Source organism: Ipomoea nil, unplaced genomic scaffold (assembly GCF_001879475.1).
Source record: "Ipomoea nil cultivar Tokyo-kokei standard unplaced genomic scaffold, Asagao_1.1 scaffold2761, whole genome shotgun sequence".
In the NCBI taxonomy this organism is placed as follows: Eukaryota; Viridiplantae; Streptophyta; class Magnoliopsida; order Solanales; family Convolvulaceae; genus Ipomoea; species Ipomoea nil.
In genome coordinates this window covers 2,577,647-2,602,813 of record NW_017619189.1, presented here as the reverse complement: position 1 = coordinate 2,602,813, position 25,167 = coordinate 2,577,647, and the positions used below count along the sequence as shown (strand labels likewise).

At 34.2% G+C, this 25,167-nt stretch overlaps 1 protein-coding gene across 3 annotated transcripts; it reads left to right on the top strand.

Moving 5' to 3' along the window:
- Positions 1 to 591: 591 nt before the first annotated feature.
- LOC109157158 (E3 ubiquitin-protein ligase MARCH4) lies at positions 592 to 4,781 on the top strand. 3 transcript variants are annotated; one of them, XM_019305071.1, is made up of 7 exons: positions 592 to 870; positions 996 to 1,346; positions 1,738 to 1,872; positions 1,961 to 2,003; positions 3,857 to 3,925; positions 3,997 to 4,111; positions 4,197 to 4,781. In XM_019305071.1, the coding sequence occupies exons 2-7, from the start codon at positions 1,111 to 1,113 to the stop codon at positions 4,325 to 4,327; spliced, it is 729 nt and encodes a 242-aa protein (XP_019160616.1). In that variant the 5' UTR covers positions 592 to 870; positions 996 to 1,110; the 3' UTR covers positions 4,328 to 4,781. The 3 variants fall into 3 exon arrangements, with proteins under 3 accessions (XP_019160616.1, XP_019160615.1, XP_019160617.1); XM_019305070.1 differs by having other exon boundaries at positions 615 to 870; positions 1,001 to 1,346; XM_019305072.1 differs by lacking the exon at positions 592 to 870 and having other exon boundaries at positions 921 to 1,346.
- The last annotated feature ends 20,386 nt before the right edge of the window (positions 4,782 to 25,167 follow it).

Here is a 25,167-nt window from a genome sequence, read left to right as displayed (position 1 = left end):
CTACGGTTAGCACACTAAGTGGTAAGGGACTGGCCAAATGGTTTGCTCCATTCACATGGGTAGGGATCGAACCACCAACCTCATGTTTAAAGGACGAGGTGCTGAACCACCACGCCAACCATGTTGGTTTAAATGACTTTATAGTACCAATGTAAACTTTAAATTTTATTTAGAATATAATTACCTTAAAATTCATGATAGAGTACAATTAATTTTGATGTTTGAATTGTGATCTTAATATAATTAATCTTGATGCTTGAATTATGTTCTTAATTAACTGATCGAGGTGGCGAGATCAAAACATAAATTACAGTGTTTTTTTTTTGGATGCTACTGACTTTATTATATTGTACTATCTGTTCATACATATTTTCTCAACCTATTAAAACACACAAAGAATCAATATCGTCTAGAGACTCGATCTCATGATCTTTCATAGCAGATATTCGAAAGATATAAGTGTTAACCTGCTATTAAGAGAAATTATGTATATTTGATTTGATGTGATTTAATTATCCTTTCAGTTACATTAGCGACCTAATTTATCTCTAGGAGAATTTCATTTATTCAATTCTCCTATCAGAAAATACGCAACTGCACGGGAGAATTACAAAGTGCCATCTTTCATTTGGGGATTGCGTGAGCAGATGCTACTGAGTGGAGTGTGTTCCAGTTGCTGTCTCTATCACCGTCGTAGAATGTTGCGTAGAAGCTCCTAATCACTACGATAATTATGTTTATCATTCCAATTACTTAAAGTAAAAGTAGCAGAGAAAAAGGAAATTAGTCTTCAAATACTCCAAGAACAGGAAGAAGAATAGAAGATGACCCTCGGATTCTCTTCTTTGCCTTTGGATAATTGTGTTCAAGGTTCGATCTCTTCTCAATTTTTCGCTTGCTATTGTCAGTGGATTGGAGTTTATGCTTACGCGCTTTTCCTTTCTGGGGTTCTGCTTTTTCTTGAACTAAATTACTGTTACTTATTTTGGGTTCAGATTAGTTTTCATCGGAAACTAGCGTGATTAGAGGAATTGATCGGTGGTGGTTGGCGCGATAAGAAGCAGGCGGCGGTGGGCTTTTGTGATTTTTTGGTTTTTTGGGTGCTAAGAAATGAGGGGCGGCGGTGATGCGGTGGGAGACGGTGGCGCCGCTGCGGTGACTGAGAAGCCGTGTTTGGAGGCCGGAAACAATGGCTATGCTAATGAAAGCACCGATCAATCTTTGCTTGCCATAGTGATTTCTGCCGGCGATTCGGCTGATTGTGAGGAGGGAGAGAAAGGGTGTGTTGAGTCGTCTCCCCAGAAGAGTCACTTATCTAGGAATTCAAGTTCTCATGAACAATGCAGGTATAAAAATCTAATCTTTAGCCCTTCAATCTTCAATTCTTGCCACTAGAACTGCTCAAAACATTTTTGACCTAGGTTGTCTGTTGTCTGTTGTCTGTTCGAGTTGGTTCGATTGCTAACTACTTAGGTTTTCATTTTTTCATGATTCATGATTCATCTGTGCTGAAGTATATTAGAATGTTTGATGTACTGTCTGTGAGTTTGATTTGGGAGCAAGTTCGTTCGATCACTATTCATATATCTGAGAAATCTGAGAAATGAAGAATACAAATCAACGAGGATTCACTCACGAGCTAGCTTTTGTGGTGCAGTTAGGGCCTGAGTTTGAATCAACCATCCTCGTTGAACTCGATGAAAAACGAAATTTATTATATCGTGTGCTATTTTCCAGGGTATGCCAGCAGGAGAAGGAAGAGGATTTGATCGAACTTGGATGCCATTGTCGTGGTGGGCTTGCAAAAGCACATCGAACATGCATAGACACATGGTTTAATACAAGAGGTTCAAATAAATGCGAGATATGCCGGTAAGATCAAGAATTGTTTAATTATTCTTGTTCCAGAACAGGATTTTTTCCCCCTTTTATGATAGTTCAGCTTGCAATTTTAATGCAGGCAAGTTGCAGCTAATGTGGCAATCCCCGAGCCCAATGCCCCTGTAAGTGCCTTCGTTAAATTTTATGGTCGTTATCAGGTTTGTTAAGTAGAGTTCGGGGACTAAACGCCCTTAACTAAAGAGACGAACATACCCCACACATAAATATACAAGTTGGGATTGAACTCTTGACTTACGTCAGTGATTCTCCCTCTAGCCAATAGGCTAGAGCTTATTGGCCCTAGCTTTTGTTTAGAGTATACTATTCGGAGCTTTTTATACATATCAAATAAATAATCGCTGTATGTATAAGAGATTAAGAGCCAGAATTTGTTAGGCTTAGTCCCTAGGGATAGAAGATTTAGAGTAGTTTAAAGCATTTGGGTTCATCCTCTCAGCTTGTCTTCTGTAGATTATGCTAAAACTTCGATGAAACTTGAAAGAGAATGCATTAGTATAGAGTTAATTTCATTTTTTGTCCTAGATTTATAGGAATCATTCCACTTTCAGTCCTTTTTTTTTATTTTTCCCAGAACATCCCCTGTGGGTCCTAGTAATCTAGTATTATTGTGGCATGACCAGTTTTGGTCCTTCGTTAGCAAACTTATTTAAATGACGTTAAATATGAGGGTATTTCAGTCTTTTTATAAAAACCACAAAGAGTCAACATCGCCTCTACTGAGACTCGATCTCATGATTTCCCATAGCAGGTATTCAAAAAATATAGGTATTAACCTGCTATTAAGAGAAATTATTTATATTTGATGTGATTTAATTACCCTTTCAGTTACATTAGTGGCCTAATTTATCTCTCACGAGAATTTCATTTATTCAATTCTCCTCTCAGAAAATACGCAACCGCACGGGAGAATTACAAAGTGCCACCTTTCATTTGGGGATTACGTGAGCAGATGCTACTGAGTGGAGTGTGTTGCAGTTGTTGTCTTTACGACGGTCGTAGAGACAGCAACTGCAACACACTCCACTCAGTAGCACTCAGTAGCATCTGCTCACGCAATCCCAAATGAAAGGTGGCACTTTGTAATTCTCCGTGCGGTTGCGTATTTTCTAAGAGGAGAATTGAATAAATGAAATTCTCGTGAGAGATAAATTAGGCCACTAATGTAACTGAAAGGGTAATTAAATCACATCAAATATACATAATTTCTCTTAATAGCAGGTTAATACCTATATTTTTCGAATATCTGCTATGGGAAATCATGAGATCGAGTCTCAGTAGAGGCGATGTTGAGTCTTTGTGGTTTAATAGGTTGAGAAAAAAAAAAAAAAGCGGGTTGACCTGCTATATTTTTTTGAAAAAATTCCTAATTCACGACTAGAATCCCCTATCTTCTTCAATTGCAATTTGCACATCCGCAGCAAGGCCTCTGCAACTTGAGCCTCCGCAACCGTGGAATGACACATAAATCTAGGACCAAAAAAGAATTAACACTTATAACTAAATAGACTGAAATGCCCTCATATTTAATGTCATTTAAACAGGTTTGTTGACGGAGGACCAAAAATGGTCATGCCACAATAATACTAGGACCAACATGTTCTGAAAAAAAAAAGACTAAAAGTGGAATGTCACCTATAAATCTAGGACCAAAAATTGGAATTAACTCCGTTAGTATATTACTGTAAAGTGAACATTTGAATATAAGTATCAAGTAGTTTAACCAAAATCCTCAAGCCTCTACAGGATAGAATATTGAAAGAAAAATCAATGATTTTCTGAGAGTATAGTGGAATGTGGACATGTGGTTTCAAATTCCTTTCTGATTAGCTTACTTTTATTTTTAATTTTGCGAAGAATATTACTCAAGTTTCCCCCTCCCTCTCTACCGGGAAAAGAAAAATAAAATCTTAATGACATAGATTATGTATAGCCGTATATTTCTTCTGGTTGACAGGCGAGTTACTGGGTATGGAGGGTTGACCCGTCTTTTGGAGGAACAACTATCGAACCAGAACGGAATAGGGTAAGGCCGTTCTGTTAACTGGATATGCGTTTCACCCGTACTTTTATCTAATTCACTCATCTCTGAAGCAGGGGTGTTTCAGTCCACTTTGGGTTGCATTCTCGATCCTTATTGGTGGTCTCTTATTGGATCTACTGATATCCCTTACTCTCGGTGTCTCTGCACTACCCGTGAACATTATAATAGGTACACGCTTTTTGATTTTATTCTTTTGCTTCTAAATCTTTTCGAGAGTGCAGTTGGTCAAGTTTCGGTGACAAATGTTGTGTAGGTGTAATAGTCGTGCTTGGCCTTGGAACGGCTTTTCGGCTGGCACTTGAGTTTTGCCATGATTGGAGTGTTAGAAGAGTCGTGCATAGGGTGGAAGCGAATGTGAGCCTCGGTTTTCATCCCGCCTTATAGGTGGGATTGAACGTAGAAGACCGACTAAGAAAATCTTAAACGGCCATTACTTCATGGGTAAACGCAACTTGTTACCAATATGCTCGGTTATTGGCATGAGATGTATTCAGGATGTCACAGCTTCTGGAACTCATCAAGAACCGTGAAATCCTCGGGGGCTCGGGGCACGATGACAGAAGAAATGGCGATCCGGCTTGGAACTGGTATGGTTTACGACTCGTTGTACCATAAGGTAGAACCGTTTTGTTGGTTTTCGACACATTAGTATTAAACCGAGATGCACTTTTGATAGAAAATTGTGAAATATCCCTTGTTTTTCCTACTTCTGTTTCCCCTAGGGTGACTTTTGCTTGCTGCAATCTTATATGGGCTTTGGATTGGTTCTATTGTAGAAATCCAATTGACTATTATTATTTGACTGGAACATCCTTAAACTGTACTTCTGTTGTTTGTCCTCTTGTTTAAAGTTTCTACATTTGCCCTACTTTTTTTTTTTTTTTTTTTTTTTGGAAGTAAACTTCATTAATTAAGATCATCAACAAGAACAGTATGAAGATGAGAGCCTTCAGAAATTGGTTTCACACAAAATTTTGTGAAATAATAATAATAAGAATTATAATTAGTGCTGACTGAGCTAGCATATTCCAATACCTGTGGTTAGATGGATAATGATGAGAAAGACAATGGAGTTATATAATGGATATGTTTAGTAAAATAGCTGTTAGTTTGATTGTGTTAATTAGATGGTATAAATAGTTGATAATATTAGCTGGTTGTAGAAAAATGTTTTGTAAATTAGCTGTTGCTGTTTGGTATGTATGATTCTTTTCTCAAAAAGCTAATTGAAAAAGTTATTTGTAGTAGCTTTTTGAATTTTAGAGTTGCAAAAAGTTAATTAACCAAACATTTATATTAATATTTTAACTAAATCAAACAATTAATAGTGATCAAATAAGTCAAAATTAACCTATAGGTTAATTTTTTACAAAAATGGGCCAATATCAATTCTTGCCAACATTTTATTTAATCGAGCTTACAACACTGATTCTTTTAGTATAATTTATCTATCTTGTACAATTTGTGAATTATTACATGTGAACAATCAATACACACCTTCAAATAGTGACTATAAATTTCCTTCGTTATTTAATAATAATAATACACCTAAACCAAAGTAATACTACCTGAGACAGAGTTGGCGCCCACAGACCACAATTTATCTATATTCCTTCCCCACGGATAAGGATGGAATGTTTGGTGTAACAGTGAAATGAATAAGAATTATACAACTAAACAAAATTAATACTCTATCTTTCATTTTATCTATCCTATTTATTATTGAGTTAATACCCAAAATCGTCCTCGACTATAGTGGTTTTTCTCAATTTCGTCCTAAACGACTTTGGTGACCTAATATCGTCCCAAACTTTTGTGTTTCACTCAATTTAGTCCCAGACTTTTGTGTTTTTGCTCAATTTAGTCTCTCATTTGTTATTCTGTCCATTTGGTGTTAAATAAATAGAGAATTTAGTAATTTTAATATTGACATCTCTTTACTCATAGACATGTGAACTGCGAAATCCCTTTTTTTTTTTACGAATTACTCCCAGAATTACTCCTAAAATTGCGAATATAAAATTTGATTTGCAGGTCCGGGAGTAATTCTGGGTGTAATTCGTACAAGAAAGAGGAATTTCACACTTCACAAGTTGAAAGTAAAGAGAGATCAATATTGACATTACTGAATTGTCCCTTTATTTAACATCAATTTGACGGAATAACAAATGGAGGACTAAATTGAGCGAAACACAAAAGTCTGGGACGATATTAGGTCACCAAAGTCGTTTAGGACGAAATTGAGAAAAACCACTATAGTCGAGGATGATTTTGGGTATTAACTCATATTTATGGGTCAAACTAATTTTTTCTTCTTTATTTTTTTTTAGTATTTTAAACTTATTTTTGAATTTGATATTTTGTATTTAATAGTACTTTTGTAGTTTTGGTGTATAATGACAGACTAATTCTTCGGAGACCTTGTGATTTTTTATCGATAAATCAAGACTAGAAGATATTTATACCACCATAAATAACTATTATAGAATATTTTTCAAAATTAAATTGGATTTTTGCTGGTTTACCGATTAGTATTCGTACCACTTTCAAAAGTGGCTCCAGTGTTGTATCATTCAATTTTTATACAATGGTCTATGGTCAATTTGGAGTGTCATCTAAAAATTATGTGCCTTCAATTAATATATTATGTGTTTGTAAATAAATTGAAAGCACATAATATGTTAATTACAGACACATAATATACAAATTAAATGTCATTTTGGACCAGAGTCTATAATACAAGGTAGACTCTGGTCCATGTTATAACACACTTGTATGAGACCGTTTTACAAATCCTTATCCGTGAGTCAAGTCGGGTCAATATGCAAAAGTATAATACTTATATTAGCAAATATAATACTAACTCAAGAATAAAATATTTGTTACTTATAAAGAAAAACATAATACTTTTGGGGACAAAAATGTAATATTTTTATATTTTAATGTAAAAGTAATACCTTTTATTATTATTATTAATTTCAAAAGTATTATATTTTCCCTTATAAGTATGACATTTTCTCATATAAGTAATAAACATTTTTATTCCTGATTTAATACTACATTTACTAATTTAAGTATTACAATATTGACACGATTCGTCTCACACAAATTTTTACTTTTACCTTTACGATTATATTTTTAATTCATCACTACATATCTACAATTCAACACACTTTTTAATAATTGTAAAAGAAATTGCCTCAAACAATTTTTTAATAAAAAACAATAAAATAAAATGTAATTTAGTGTGACAATCCCACACGAGAATGCTATCTGTACCCCATGTAGACAATTTAAAATTAAGGAAGATAATGTAAGAAAATAGAGTTATTCGTAATATTATTTTAAAATTATGAAGGATAATGTAAAAAAAAATAAAAAATGGTGACAGATTTTTTACATTATATGGAGTATATTTTAGTGCAGTGCAATTATTTTAGGGTTGGACTTAGGCCCATACGGGATAAAAATAATCAATCCAGGTCAATCTCATTATTTTGGCTTTTTTGACTGTTCCATTCCCAAAGTCAATGATCAAACTTTTGATTTTTGATTAAGGATAAATGAGTCCCTTTCACTCAACCATACCCTCTAGGTTAATTATTTTTTACTTCTTAATTATTCATTTGATTTCATTTAAATTTTATTTTTTAATAATTAAAATACTCAATTATAAATAGTTGTGATGGACATATTGAAAATGGGGGTGAACCGATCTGAAGAAATGGAGTATCAAAGACCCGGAGTCCCGGGATCAAGCCCCACGCGTGACCCGCCCGGGTCATCTCGACGGTTGACCTCCCAGGTCGACCCCCCTGGTCGAATCGTGCCCCTCATTTGACCCCTTCGATCGATCCTAGAGCTGTCAATACGGGTTGGGTTTTATTGGCCCAAACCGCCCATTCCTGGCCCGCGAGCAGGCGAGCCACCGCCATTTTTTTTTTATGGTTCTTAACTCTATTATATCAACGCCTCCACTGAGGTTCAATCTCATGACCTCCCATATGGGAGATGTCACTACATATCATTTGAGCACAAGGAGGTGCTTGGCTAACTCTTAAGTTGTTAGTTTGATACTTTGTTAAGTTTTACCATTTGTACACTCTAAAATAATTAAAATAACTTGTAAAATAACTAATATAAGACATAGTTTATCAAACATTAGACATTACATAATACATAACAATAATTATAAAGTCCATAGTCTAAAATTTTAAAATATTAAATTAGGGTTATGGTTATTACTTATTAGGTTATAATTAGATTTTATAAAAATATTATATATATATATATATATATATATATATATATATATATATATATATATATATATATACACACACACACACACAAGAAACTAGAACTAGCAGAAAATTTAGAAATTTTTACCTAGATTGTGAAATTTTCTGAGAGTATTTGATAATGAATTTTAATACAAATTTTCCAGATATGAAGTTCAGCAAGTCTAGAACATACACAAAAATTTTCATATCATTCCAAGGACTAGAAGTAATTTTTTTTTTGAATTTTTCTCTTAAACTGCATCAGGTAGAAATTTTCTGGATAGTACACTGCCAAAAATTTTCGAAATTTTCTGTGATTACTGGATATGTTTTCAACCCAAACTTTTTTTTGGATATCAAGTTAATTATATAAGTGTAGGTTCTCTAAAAAATATTTCAAGCAAAAAGGAGTCCATGAAGTATTTTTTCCAAATTTATTTTTTCTACTGTGCCAAACAGATTTTTCTTGGACAGTAAAATATTATATATATATATATATATATATATAATTTTTTTAAATATGTGGCCGGCAGCTCGCGGGCGTAAGCGGGGCGGGCAAAAAGAGGCACTCCTTGGCGGGCTGCTATTTTCGAAACCCACCCCTACCTAAGTAGGGGACGGGACGGGACGGCTCAGCGTGTAAAGCCCGTTTGGACAGCTCTACGGCCAAGGTCCCAGCCGACCTATCTGGGCCCCGAGTGTGGTTAAAGACAGTTGTAACTGTCCCCTCCTCTTTAGGGGGACGGTTACGGGTCCCCCTAGGTATAAAAGGCGTCCATTTTGTCCTTTTAGGACATATATGATCATATCAATAATCTTTGTCTTAGTCTCCTCTTATAATGATATTACACCCGATGTAATCAATTCATTATCAATACGATATTTTCCCTGCGACATTCGTCTATCTTGTTGTTTGCCAGTTAATTACCTTGTCCATTTGATATATCCCTTATTTATCGGGTTTGTTAATTTGGACTACCTGGTTAATTAAATCCATCAAGGTGGAAATTGATTAAATATTCCAACTATTTGGACATTTATAATCAAAATTGGTGTCTAATGATCTTGTGGTCAAGTGACATGAAGTGATTCTCTCAAATGAGAGGTTATGGTTCAAGTCTTGGGGGCCAACTTGATTAAAGTTATTTTCATAAATTCTCAATATTAGAAAATAATATATAGTTATATTACATTATTTTTTTTTTATAAAAATAATTGTATATAATTTTTTTTTAAGCCGTAAAATTCATAGTTGTAAAATTCATATTATACTAAAAATCAGTATTAGAGTACTTAACAAATAAAAATCAATTAATAATTGTTATAGGAGGTTACATGCTCTACATTGAATTAGGAGTAAATACCCAAAATGCTCCCTCGACTATAGCTAAATTCACAAATTGGTCATCGACTTTCAATTTCAACCAATTAAGTCCTTAACTTTGTAATTTTAACACAATTTGGTCCTTTGTCTATTTGACCGTTTGTTGACTGTGATTTTTGAGGATATATATGTAATTTCATGGTCCATCATCGGTTTTTTAAGGTTCTGGTTGCATTTCGAGACCGCATTGTTACATTTGAATCCACTGCCGAAAGCAATCTACCAAATCCGGTTGCCTTTCTTCATCCTCCCTTTGGATTCAATGTAGTTGAGTTCGTATCAGAGCGAATTAGACGACGTGTTTCCGAACCATTGCAACGTCATCCTGGAGGCTCCACGTGCTCTGACGAGAGCTGGAGGTTCTTCTGGAAGTCGTCGATCACGGTCAACAAACGGTCAAATAGATGGAGGACCAAATCGTGTCAAAATTACAAAGCTAAGGACTAAATTGGTTGAAATTGAAAGTCGAAGACCAATTTGTGAATTTAGCTATAGTCGAGGGACCATTTTGGGTATTACTCTTGAATTATAGTACTTAACAAATAAAAATCCATTAATAATTGTAACGTTATTTTTATATAATAAATAATTAAATATAATTATGATAGCAAGATAATAATATTAGTAATTCAGAGAATCTAGGACGAACGGAGGCCGGTAGGCCATAACCGCTGAGCCGCAAACCGCCCCTAGTCTGCGAAATACCTACTGCCGCTGTGCTCATTTCTTGTTTCCGGCTTTCCGCTAAAATATTATATAAGGGATTGAGCTGAGCTCCTCGCTAATTAAAGGAGTGAGAGAGAGAGAGAGAGAAAGAGACGCATATTGCAGCTGGAGTTGTCTGTTCTGGGGGATCGGAGAAATTGAAGAAGAAATGTTTTTGGTGTCGATATTGGCGGAGGTGTTGCAGGAGTACACGGCGGTGGTGGCGGGCGTGGTTGAGCACATGCTGAATGAGGCTCCTCTGCCTTTTTCCCGGCGGACGCGATTCCTCATCGTCCACAGTCTTCCCTTCGCATCCTCCCGCCGTGCTCCCCACCGCCTCCATTCTTCATCTGCGTAATTATTTTTATGCTTTCTGTGCCTATGTAACTATGAAGAGGATGATTTGATTTGATGGTCTTTGGATTTGTGTAGTTTTGTCGCTCAAGAAAATATTCATATAAATTAGTTCGCTTTTTCAGTGCTCGTGTTGGGCTTATCTCTTCTTCCACCTGGTGTTCTGATGAGCCCAAATCCAGCAACTCATCGTATCAGTCGTTATATTGTGCACCGCGATGCATAATCGATTATGTACTGCGCATCAAAACGGCGCCGTTTCTTTAAGTAAAGAAATAACGCACGCTGGAATGACACTACAGTGTATCTAAATTGATATTGCCTCACGTATTATTTTTATATTATTAAATGATACTGTAATTGTGGTAAAATGAAATTACAGTATATATAAAATGAAACTAAATAACATTTCACATATTTGAGTGTATATTGAATAATGAAACTGTAATTATATCAAAATGATCATGTAGTTGTGTTTTAATGAAACTATAGTGTATATAAAATAAAATAAAATAACATTTTCACATATTTGAGTGTATAAATATTGAATGAAACTGTAGTTATATTGAAATGAAAATGTATTTGTGTTGAACTGAAACTGCAGTGTATACAAAATGAAGCTGAAGAACAGTGTTATTTTTTGCGAAACGGCGCAAAACGAATTTCGTTTTTTTTTTTTTAATTAAATAAAACGACGTCGTTTTGATACGCGGTGCATAATGAACGATATAATTTGCCTCAGTGCTCGTGTTGGGCTTATCTCTTATTTCTTCCACCTGGTGTTCTGATGAGCCCAAATCCAGCAACTCATCGCCTGATCTCACGCGCGCCTCCAATGGCGGCTTACAACCTCGTATCCTATTTTTGTGGTTTTGGCAAAACGAAATGGAAAAAATTGTTTGTCGTTTTCCCTTTGGCAGTTAATTGTTATTATTATCATTTGAAAAAGTGTGAATTTGATCATTAAATTTATAACTTTTGTGCAATTAGACTATTAAACTTAAAATATGTGCAAACAAACTATTAAACAAATAAAACATACGTAATTGAACCATTATTAAACAAGTAAAATATATGCAATTGAGACATTATTTAAAAAAATTTCAGTACAATTTGTGAAATATTTCAATCGACCCAACTATCACAATAGAGAAAATGAAAAGTATCTGCACATATTATATAAGTAATATGACTACTGGATTACTATGCATCTTGACATCTTGGTAATATTTGTGATTTATGGATATATGACATGACTTTACTGCCATATGAAATGTTGATTACAAAATGATGAAAATATAATCCAAAATTTGTGATCTCTCTGCTTAAAATGTGACCATATGATTTGTTGATTACAAAAAATGATGAGAATATCTTCTGATTGTGTGATTATGTGCTTGAAATGCATGAATATATATACTGCATTACTGTGGAAGCTTATTATATAGTTCTGTGCATCGGATGGTTCAGATGGATCGGATTTCTCAATTCACTTAGCGTTCATTTTTTGAAAGTATTGGATAATATGGGTCGTTATATGGCCATATGAATTGTTGATCACAAAAAGTGATGAAAATATCTTTTGATTTTGTAATTCTGTCATTTTTGTGTTTAAAATGCATGAATATTTATACTGTGGAAGCCTATGTGTTGGTAATGTTGGATAATATGGTCATATGTTTTTGTGATTCAATGCTGAATTGCTGACAATGGCTTGACATCAATTGATTTGTTATTGTGCTTGAAAATTGACCCTTTCAATCATGGAGAAAAAACAAGTGTATTAATATCAGACCTTAGCCTTTTGCCTTGATTAAGTGAAGGTGTTATGGTAATCTGATCTGGTATATCACTCTCCCTAATCCCTTCCCAATGGTTATTTTTCTTTAGCTATGATGATGCTTCCACCTTTGTCTGAATCAAAGGATTTTGGGTTGGTATGTGCTTATGAGTTTTGGATTTTGTTCCAAAACTCAAGTAGCAATTTGCCCCCAATCCTATCTTGATTTGAAAAATTAGCAATTTGAGCCTATTTGCATTTCTTAACAAGAAGATGAGGAATTATAAACTAATGAAGACTGTGGTGACTAGTGAATCATGAGTGACTGAATGGTGCTTTACTGCTTTTGCAGTTTTACTTAATGAAGACATTAAGTAATTTTTGAAGTTTAAAGTTGTAATTTCAAAATTGTGGAGTTGTGACTTGTGAAGTGTGAACTACTGAACTGTGAACTATATTATGTAAGTTCTGTTTGTATTTTTTTTTTTTTTTGGTGACTTAATTAGCTAATTAGCTTATGTGGATTATATTAGCTTAAGTTACTTGTAATTTGCATTTTGCAGGATGTATATTTTCTTGCTTTTGTAGTATATTTTTTAAGTTTAAAATATTTTTGTCGAAATTAAACCGAAATCCGAACATATCTCACCGAATCCGAACATTAAAAAATCTGATGGTTATAATGTCTGAAATGAACGGTTTGGATGCAGAATTGTAAAACCGAAATCCGATCGGATTAGGGGTTGAGAAATCCGATCCATCCGAACCCGTCCGATGCACAGGCCTTTTCATGGACTATGATCAACATAGCATTATAGACCCTGAATTGAAACAACTAAGTACAATCAAACTCGTAGTAAGGTACATAATTTCATAACACAAAGACACAAAATCATAACACAAGACACATACACTTGTTATATATTTACTTATTTTTCAAATCTGATTTAGGTACATAATTTGTGTTCATAAGCATAGGATTTCGATCACAACAAAAGACACAAAAATTTATAACATAAGACACAATTAATAATTTGTTCTATGTACAGAATTCATTCTTAAGGTACATAATCGTGTCTAACTCAAAGGAGTGGTTTATTGACATTGGTCCTACTATACATGTTATATCTACTCCAACCGTGAGTTGTTTAATACCGATGAGAAGACACATATGGAGAATATTGCATTTGAGTGCAAAATTTTGGTTTTCAAGTGCACGTTTTGTAGCCTTCAAATGCATGTTTTCCTTTTTAAGAGTGCATAGTTAATTTCCTTCAAATTTTTCCTTTTAGTGTCTTTTTTTTTTCCTCCCTTGCTTTCTAGTGATCCTCTTTAATTAGGCCTTCAAGTGCTTAATTTAATGCCTACAAGTGTATGGTGTCTTACTATTGTGTAAAAATTAAAAAAAAAGAAAATACTTAGTATTCAAGTGAACCATTTTTTTTTCCTTCAGTGCAGATTTTTTGCCTTCAAGTTCACATTTTTATGCCTTTAAGTGCATCTTTCTTTGCCTTCAAGTGCACAATTCTGGATAATAGTGCATGGTTTTGAGCTTTCAAGTGCACATTTCGTATAAAATTTATTTTAAGAGATTCATCGATCATGGTTCACTGCATTTTCGCACTAGAAGTGGCATGTGCACCTGATCCTAAACACACACACACACACACACACACACACACACACACACACACATATATATATATATATATATATATATATATATATATATATATATATATATATATATATATGGGTTCTTGTGCGGTTGGTCTTCTCAGGTTGCAGTTGTGCGGTTGTTAAAGTGTGAGGTTTTCCTTCTTAATGTGCGTGCAGTGAGTTGTTGAAACTTAATGTGCCGCCCCATTTTAAAACTTTAGGTGCGTTGTTTGTGTTCTTAAGGTACGTGGTTTGTGTACTTAAGGTGCGTCGCCCTAAAACTTTAGATGCGCGTGGTTTATGTACTTAAGATGCGTGGTTTGTGTACTTAAAATGTACCATTTTAATACTTAAGGTGAGTCAACCGCATGAGAAACTATACCCTCACCTAAACCCTTCCCTATATATATATATATATATATATATATATATATATACTAGTTTTTTACGCGCATTGCGCGATTGGATAATGCCCAATGTTTTTTTTTTTTTAAATAAGTACTTTAAAGTATATTAAGGCAGGATTATATTGAAATTGTTCATGCATAGATAATTGAAGGTTGAATTTGCCTATTTAAATAGGTAATTCTTCTCCCAAAGGTTGAGTCTTCAACCCCAAGGGCCCCCCACACTCCGACCCGACAGAGCATTGTGGACAAGGAATCTGCCCACTTTGGACATAATTCCCGCACTGCCGCCGCCAAGGTTCAAAACCATTGAGCTAAGCCGGTGCGGGTTAAATAGATAATTCTAAGCTTACAAATTCAAGATAATATAGTCAAGATTGATTATAATTGTCAATAAAATAATTGTATAGGTATGGTTGAAACCAAATACGGGACATAAGGGAGAACAAATAAAAATTAGGGCATAAAATATTAAATATATACTAATATTGTTTGAGGAGATTCCGAAATTAGGATCTGTGGTTAAGTTCTATTAAGACTGTAATATTAGAATTAGATTAATGGTGTAGTTATAATTCTATATTAGACTTTGTCAACAGAATTAGACTAACGGTGAATTAACGAAAAAATTAAATGGATAATCATATAATTAAGGATAAATTAGAAAATCTTAAAAGAAAAAAGTTAAAACCTGAACAATATGAACCATTCATTTGATTTAATAATTTGGCGGTCATTTTTTCTACCCAATGTTAATAATTAAATAAATTCGCTGGTCAAATCCGTTAATGCTAACCGCTAACGCTAACCTCTAACTGCTGATTGTCAAACAAGGACATTGCGAGGTAGTTCTCACTTCAATTTGTTGTGTGATTTGAATATTCTCTTTGTCACAAAATCTCTCAAGTAGTTAATATGGTTGACTTTATTAATTATATTTTTTTAATTTTTTCATGGTATTAATAAAATACTTGGTAAATAAATATATAGCATTATTTTGTATTATAACTTTGATATTTAATTAGAAAAAGAGTGCAGAAAAAAGATAATAGATAATATAGTGAATATAATCAATTGATGAATTTGAATGTAAAAATTTTTACATTTGAGAAAAATAAAGACAATATAACTAATGAAAATATTTCTTTTAATTAATTTATTGATAATTAATAATTTTTTTTCACTGAATAAAGACATTGTAAGGATAATGTAGCGAATATAATCAATTAATAAATTTGAATATAAAAAATTTTTATATTGAAAAAAAATAAAGACAATATAACTAATAAAATTATTTCTCTTAGTTAATTTATTGATAATGAATATTTTTTTTTTTGAATAAAGGCATTGTGGACACATAATTATAAATTAAAGAAATGCATATGAATTATTTTTTGTTGTAACTACTAAATTATTATTTATATAATTTAATAAGAGTAAAATAGAGTACTAATTATGCTAACTTTGATTGGGATGAGATTCGAACCTAAGACCTTTTTCTATTGAAATCAATGAGTAAGTTAACGGTGAACTAACGACAATTCTTAAAATTTTAACGGAATTAGTAACGGTGTGTGGGTATTTTAGAAAATTTTAGTGTAAAATTTAAATCTGATCAATCTTTTAATCAATTTGAGCCATTCATTTGATTAAAATCTGTGACCGCCATTTTTTCTACCCATTATAGGCCTAACTCTCTTGGGCTCTTATTAGTATAGTAGATATATATATATATATATATATATATATATATATATATATAATCATGCCAAGTGAGAACTGCTGGCGGACTAATATGATCTGTTGATTTGGAATGATCAGTGGCTAGGATGACAAGACTCTTGGGATTGTAACTGCTGTTTCCCTTGCAATCAACCAAAACAAACAAACAAAGAATAGGTTGGTAGTACAAATATTGAAAGTGAAATAGCCATCCATGCAATTGCGTGCTGTTATTTCCAATTGACAAAGTCACAAACTCATCAGCACTAGTGAGTACTGAGTAGTCACATGGGCACATGCAACAGTTTTGTTAAACAAATAAAAACTGTACGTGTCATATATAGTATTCATTCATAAGGCCAGTGGTGTTGGAATTTGATTCACTTACATGCATTGGGTCATTGTCGTCTTGGGTCGCATAATTAAAGTTCTCAGGATGAAGCCATAGTACAGTTACGTTGTGAGGATACCTTTCATGATAAGTTGGTATATATTTGACTTTAATTTGCTCCTAGATAGCTTTAGCTTCTTGAATTGTTAGATATCTCAATTTAAATGAATAAAACCTGTGGCTGCCATGCATGCATGCTTTTCACATTGCATGTTAATAATTAGATACATAATCATATCATTCATTCATTTGTTGTTTGCAGCGCAGCTAGCTTTCCGTAAAGTTTCCCAGTAAATTAATAAGGTTTCTTGGACCAAAGTTGCTGGGCTGTGATGGTAAATTAATATATTATTTGAACTGAATTTTGAGATTCCCAGTAATTGCTTTATGAATTTGAGTTAGTTTGCAACCTTGCGTCTGGTATACAGTTATGTACAATTATATCACCTGTGATAAATTTTAACTTTTGAATGGAGTTTTCTGAGGGGTTTGAGTGTTTGTAAATGGTGTTCTACCACTGCAGGCACTCCCGTCATGGTGTATTTTGATTAGTTTGGGTGTGCTATGTTTTGTAAATGGCTATTAGTTGATTGAGTTAATTAAAGAGTATAACTAGTTGATAACATCAGCTATTTGTAGAAATGTGTTTGGTAAATTAGCTGTTAGATGATAGCTGTTTGGTATAATTTTTTTCTTCTCAAAACTAATTGAAAAAGCTGTTTTGAGACGCTTTTTGAATTTTAGTATTTTAAAATTACAAAAAGCTAATTACCCAAATACTTATATTGATTTTTTAACCCAATTAAACAATTAATAGTGATTAAATAAGCCAAAATTGACTGATAAACTAATTATTGAGAAAATTTCAATTTTGGTCATATGACTATAGGGGCTTTGTTAATTTTAGCACCTGACTTTCAAAAGTGTCAATTTAGTACCTTAACTGTGCAATTTTTATCAATTTTGGTCACTCCGGTCAAATTACCGGCCAAATTTAGCCAAAAAATTTTAACAGTTAAAATAATGAGGGTATTTTAGTCATTTAACATCTCTTCAATCATTTTCCCTAGACTAAGCTTCTTCCCGGCGACAACCACTCCACCACCGCCGCCCAAAATCCCATCTTTGAGCGTAGTTTCCTGATCCAAAACCTGTGCCGCACCTTCCCCTGATTTATACGCATTTTTTGCCCAAAACTCAGCCCCAACAACCTTAAATACAGAAAAAAAAAAGAACAAATCTTGCTCAAAACATAATACACGAAGCGTGTGGATAAAGAAGAGAGCTTACACTCTCTTTCGTTCATTATTTTGCTTTCTCTCCCATTGACAAATGCTAGTACCACAATCAAGATTCGACGTCAAGAGGTCATATTTTCCTCCTTTATCGAGCTTTACCGGAACTCTTTTTCCCTGGTCAAAAGCGCAACAGTGTTCATTTTCGCCTTCATTATCATGATAATAAAAAGGAAGGGGCCGAAGATGACACGGATTGCCAATCAAAAAGATGCATGAGTCAAACCGGAAGGTGTGCTGTTGCTACGGATTCGCCAGAGAAGAAGGAAGAGATGTGAAATGACTAAAATATCCTCATTATTTTAACTGTTAAAATTTTTCGGTGAAATTTGGCCGGTAATTTGACAGGGGTGACCAAAATTGATAAAAATTAGATAGTCAAGGTACTAAATTGACACTTTTAAAAGTCTAGTGCTGAAATTAACAAAGTCCCTATAATCATATGATCAAAATTGAAATTTTCTCATTAATTATTTTACCAAACAAGGTTGTGGTCTTACGAAACAGGGTTGTGGTCTTTCTCTTGGATTTGCTTGACGATGGTGATCGATTTTGTTTGGTTGTGAGCATGGGGTATTGCTTCGTGTGAATGGTATCCAGCCGCACAGCCTTGGGTTAGCATTACATAGATATTCTCATATCATCTTTTATGTTAGAGAAAATGGTCAAATAGGCCCTCGAACTTTAACTTAAAAGTCAATTAAGCCCCTAAACTTTTTAAAGGTGCAATTACACCCATCAACAATTCATTTAGGTGCAATGAAACCTAAAAACAAATTAATGACCTGCTATCACAGGTCATTTGGATTCAGGTCACCTTTCGGCTAATTTTTCGGTCAAAGAAAGTGACCAGCAACCGACCCAGATTTGCCTAAAATTTTGCCGGTCACTTTTTTACCAAAAATTTTGCCGGTCACTTTTTTTTTTTTTTTTTTTTTCGCCGGAAGGTGGTCTGGACCCTAATGACCTGTGATAGCAGGTCATTAATTTGTTTTTGGACTTCATTGCACTTAAATGAATTGTTGATGAGTGTAATTGCACCTTTAAAAAGTTTAGGGGCTAATTGACTTTTAAGCTAAAACTTTAAAAAGCTCTAACAATTTTATATATTTCAATAAATTTTAAAATTAAAATAAATAAATAAAATAATGGTAACATAATTAAATAAGAACTTGAAGTTTAGCGACAAAATTATTTTATAAGTAGTTAACCATGATGTAATAAAATAAAATAAAATTAAATATATAATTAGAAATAATTAAATATGATACATATAATAAGTTAACATAAAATATATATTTTATAATAATTATAATTCTAATGGCAAAGAAGAATGTTTCTTTCATAATGCCCGGCCTCTTTTTCTTTCCTTATTCTCATTCTGCTTCTCTTATGACCCGTTTGGTTTACGGAATAGGCAGGGAATGGCATAGCATTCCCAGTAATAGACTTATTCCTTTGTTTGGCAATTATTTCTATTACCAGGAATAATATTCCCGGTAATACCCCATTCCCCCTGATAAGGTAATAGCTATTATCAGGGTCCCCCTGGTATTAGACTATTACTGAGTTCTCAGGAATAGTCTAAAATTTTTACTTCCTATTTTACCCCCGTCACCACCACCACCCCACCACCCCCACCGCCACCGCCACCACCACCACCACCACCACCACCACCACCGTCGCCGCCACCACCACCACCACCACCATCGCTACCAGCATTGCCGCCACCACTAGCACCACCACCCCACCAACAGCACTGCCACCATCGCCACTACTACCACCACCGTCGCCGTCGTCACCGCTGCCGCAGCCACTACCACCGCCACCAGCACCACCACCCCACCAACACCACCAACATCGCCACCACCGTCGCTACCACCACCACCACCGCCGCCACTACCACCACCGCCGCCGCCACCAGCACCACCACCCCACCAACACCACCAACACCAGCACCAGCACCGCCACCACCCGCCGCTACCACCACCACCGCCGCCGCCACTACCACCACCATCGACACCACCACATATTTTTATAAGGGTATTTATGTCTTTTAAAACATATTTCATTTCTATTCCTTAAACCAACCAAACACGGTAATATAATTCCTAAAGTCTATTCCTTCCGCGAACCAAACAATAGAATACAATTACTATTCTATTCCTTGCCTATTTCATTCCTTATGGAATAACATTCCTATTACCTCAAAATTCATTTCGTGAACCAAACGTGCTGTTAATTCTTTCCTTTTCCTCTCACTCCCTAATCTTTTCTTTTTATATTAAAAGTTTTGAGATGTGGAAATGAGAAGGAAACAAGAAGACATGAAGTGGACGAAATAGAAAGAAAGAAGACAAAAAGGATACGAAGAGACAGCAATTAAAGTTTAAGGGATATAAAGAGGCACTAAAGACAAATCAAAAAATCATAAAGAGGCATAAGTAAAAATAATAGCAATGAATCATGTTATTAAAATTAGTGTGTTTTTTTTTTTCTTATACAATCAACTCTATTATAATGTAGTATTTGTTTGGTCAAAGTACCTATGAGGTCTCTGTACTATAGCGTTTTGTTTAATTTAGTCTTTCTATTCTAATTTTGTTCAATTTAGTCTCTATATTTTAAAAATTGAAACAATTAAGGACAATAGCTTATGTGAGCAAATATTTATGTATTTATTTGTGACATATTAATGTAATATATTGGTGATAAAAATAATTAATTTTAAATAATATATGAGTTGGCAAGTAAGTATGATGATGTGACAGAGATAATGACAACCACATAAGCTATTTGTTTAAACATTCTTTTTCAACCTGAGGTTCAAACCTAAGACCTCTCAAGTGGGAGCCACAACTATGTCACTCGACCATAAGGCCTTAACAATAAAATTAGTGTGTTTAAAGATCTAATATGAAAAGTATGCTGCATTGGGAATGTAACTTTGAAATGTTACATTAGAGCAACAATATCAGAAGATAATTTGAGGATAATTCACGATTTTTTAGGCTGAGTAAGCCACATGGAGGAATGAGAAATAGGAGAGAGTAGATCAGCTCCTCCTGCAAGGAAGAGTTATTTCTCTTCCCAAGGGAAGATAAATAAATGAAGAGGGAAGCAGGTGTTGTGCGCGTTTCACGCACAGTAGAGCCACACCGGGCGCGTGCACGCGTCAACAGCGCGCTTGACATCTGATCTTTATTATTATTTTTTTCTAAAAATAGTTTTTGTATTTTTTTTCTCTTTCCTCTCATATTCTCTTTCCTAATCACTCTTACAAAAACTACTCAAAAACTATAAATAAACTCTATTGTTGGGATGCTCTTATCTAACTTGATTCAAACACTTGTAAAACATATTTATTTCTTAACATAATTTCAAAAATTAAAATTTTTCCTAAGAACACATCCAACAATATTTGTAAAACTAGATTAGACAAACTAAACATTTATTGTAAAAGCAATTATATTAATCAACATTTATTTTAACTTGTAATGATTATCTTTTACTTATTTACTTTAATTTTAAGTATTAGGCATTGATTAATTCGCGCAATGCGCGTGTTCTAACTAGTTCTAATATATATATATATATATATATATATATATATATATATATATATATGATTATTTTCAAATACAAACTCCCTTAAAATACAAATTATGTGCATGTAAGTATGTTAATGTGTGCACAAATTTTGATGGATGGTTGTGATTTTTTTCTTCTTACGCGCTGTGTGCATGTAAGTATGTTAATGTGTGCACGAGCTTTGATGGATGGTTGTGATTTTTCCTCCTACGCGCTGTATGCATGTAAGTATGTTAATGTGTGCATGAGCTCAAGTTTATATTTTAAGGGGGTTTGTATTTGAATGCAACTATATATATATATATATATATATATATATATATATATATATATATATATATATATATATATATTGGAATTACATAACAAGGGTCATGGGAGGTCAGGCTTTGAAAGCCCGTTCATACTAGGTCGCATAACTAACGGTTAGCCGAGGGAGTTGAAAGTTCCGACGACATCGTTTAGCTTGAGTATGTTAATTATTACATGTTCGTTTTTGCCTCCTTGTTTTGTTTCAGTAGCTGTTAGAAGGGTATTAGGGGATTTTGGAGGTTTGGATTTCCCTAAGTGATATATATCAGGCATGGATAATGGATTGTAAGCATTTTATTTAATTTTATGTTGATTTTGAATACACAATTATTCATTTATGACCTAAGACCTAATTAAATAATTTTTTTTTTAAAGCAAAATTGACCAAAAAAATATTGAAAATATTTTGGTTGTGAGGAAAGCCAACATTTCCGATTCACCTTTGAGTAACCAAATTACTTGTTTAGAGTCTGCAAAATGTACTCGGCATAAAGGTCCCTGCAAATTCAATTCGTCACAAAACAATAACAAAATGAAGCAATTAATTGACTCAATTAAAATATTATATTGCAAAACCATGATGTTGATTTTAGGTGATACCCTCAACCGCACAAGAACCCATATATATATATATATATATATATATATATATATATATATATATATATGGTGCATGGTCGTATGGTATGTAGAACTTACTATGTTGTTCGATACGCAGTAAGTAAAACTTTAGTAGTTTTGAAAATAAATCAAAATTATACTTAATTCCAATCGAACCAAGTGTAATTAATTCACTTATTTCACTCAAAACATACACGTCAAATTACACAATTATATCCTGAATAGATATATTTTTGCACGTATATTTCAAAGAATTAGAACATATACGAAAACTCAATGTATATGGAAAACCTAATGTTGATTTTAGGCAATACTATCAATCAACCAGGCAGAGATTATAAATGCTCTGATACCAATGTTAGATCCAAATAATCTAACAACACTGAAGAATAGTATACAAAAAACCTGACCTTGTATATGCGGAAGCGGAAGCAGCGTTGATCTCCAAGCTAGCCACAGTTGATGTTCCTGTTGTGTTGCATCTTAACGGTAGACCGTTAGCCATGTTTTGCCTCATACAAGTCTAAGAACCACAGATGGTGTATAGGTGTCTACTGACCAGTATGAGTATCGTAAGTGAATGTGCTATATAATAAAAATATATGTATCATATCCCTTCAATACAGGTTTATATTATGTACAGACTCTGGTTGAATAACAACTTCTAGTTATTCAGTCCAATCAAACTATTTAGTAAGCCTAGTTAACATACTCCACTTAATTAAGGTCCTAATATATAATATATATTATTAGAAAAAATCTTACCAGATCAGAAAGCTCGATCTTGGGATTGTAAGTGTAGTTTCCTTCGTCATCAACTAAACAAAACAAAGAAACAAACAAAGGTTGGTAGTACAAACATTGAAAGTGAAATAGCCGGCCATATATGTATATATCCATGCGATTGCGTGCTCTTATTTCCAATTGAAAAAGTGACATGGGCACATGCAAAGGTTTTGTTAAACAAGTCAAATAAAAACTGTACGTGCCATATTTAGTATTCATTCATAACGTAGGGATGTTGGAATTTGATTCAGTTACATACATGCATTAGAACTAAGTACATCCATTGGGTCATTGTCGTCTTAGCTTGGCTCGCATGCATAATTAAAGTTGTCGGGATGAAGCCATGGTTACGTTGTGAGGATAGGATAGGATAAACCTTTCATGATAAGTTCGTATATATATATTTGGCTGCCATGCTTTTCACATTGCATGTTAGTATAATAATTAGATAGATAATCATTCATTTGTTGTTTGCAGCATTCCGTACGTTTCCGCTCATTAAAATGTTATATAAGGGATAAAGCTAATCTTATTGGGAGAGAGACAGAGAAACAAACATATCATATCGCTGCAGGTTGAGGCAGGAATTGAAGAAGAATATAATATAATGTTTGTGTTGGGGATATTGGCGGAAGTGTTGCAGGAGTACACGGCGGTGCTGGTGGGCGTGGTTGAGCATATGTTGAGCGAGCTGAGGCGGCGGCGGCGGCTCCTCTGCCGTTTTTTCTCCTGATCTGATCATGCACAGCCTTCCGTTCGCATCAACCCGCCGCCGCCGTCCCTTCCGCTCACCTGCGCCTCCCGGCCACTGTCCTACATTAATTATATATGCGGCTTTTGAAGAGGATGAGATGATGATTTGCTCGCTGCTCTTTGCTTTTGTCTGATTAAAAATTTAGATTTATGTATATCTGTTGTTTGGTAAAATATATTTTGTGACTTGTGAAGACGTTCTAATCAAAATAAGAGTTATACACTATTTTAAGTTGAGCAATTTTTAAAGTAATTCCAATACTAATATATAGAGAAGGGTTGCTTCCAGTGTGGTTGTGCGGTTGACCCATCTTAAGTATTAAGCATTAAAATTTAAATCAACGGTTCAAATCAATGAAAATTAAAAAAAAAAAAAATGCCTGTCTGGAAGAAAGGAACTAAAAATGGCGCACATTTAAGTGATAGAAACATGCACCTTAAGTATTAGAACAACGCACCTTAAGTGTTATAACTTATAACAACGCACTTTAAGTGTTAAAATGGCTCACGTTAAGTTTTGTTCGAAAGTTTTGTTTTTGAGGTTTGAACCACCCCTAAGTTCAAAAGTTTTGTTCTTCTTGTGGGTCTGAACCACCCCTCAGTTCAAAAGTTTTGTTCTTCTTGAGAGTCTGAACTACCCGTGACTCACAGAAAAGGGTGCGCAAAGAAGAAACAGGACACACCTTAAGCACAAAACTCACGCACCTTAAGCACAAAATGGCGCACGTTAAGTTTTGTTCTTGAGGGTCTGAACCACCTCTTAGTTCAAAAATTTTATTCTTCTTGTGGGTCTGAACCAATGAACCATCCCTCAGTTCAAAAGTTTTGTTCTTCTTGAGGGTTTGAACTACCCGTGACTCATAGAAGGGTGCGCAAAGAAGAAACATGACGAACCAAGTGGTTTGTAGTCCACTGGTATCTGATTAGCCCCTTATGTGGGATGTCTTAGGTTTGAGCCTTGATGAAGGCATAGATAATATGTGTGGGTGTCGCCCTTCCTTTGTAATAAAAAAAAAAAAAAAGAAGAAACATGACGCACCTTAAGCACAAAACTCACGCACCTTAAGTTTAAACAACTACTCACATTAAGTACAAAACGCACGCACCTTAAGCACAAAACCCACGCACCTTAAGCACAAAACTCACGCACCTTAAGCACAAAACTCACGCACCTTAAATTT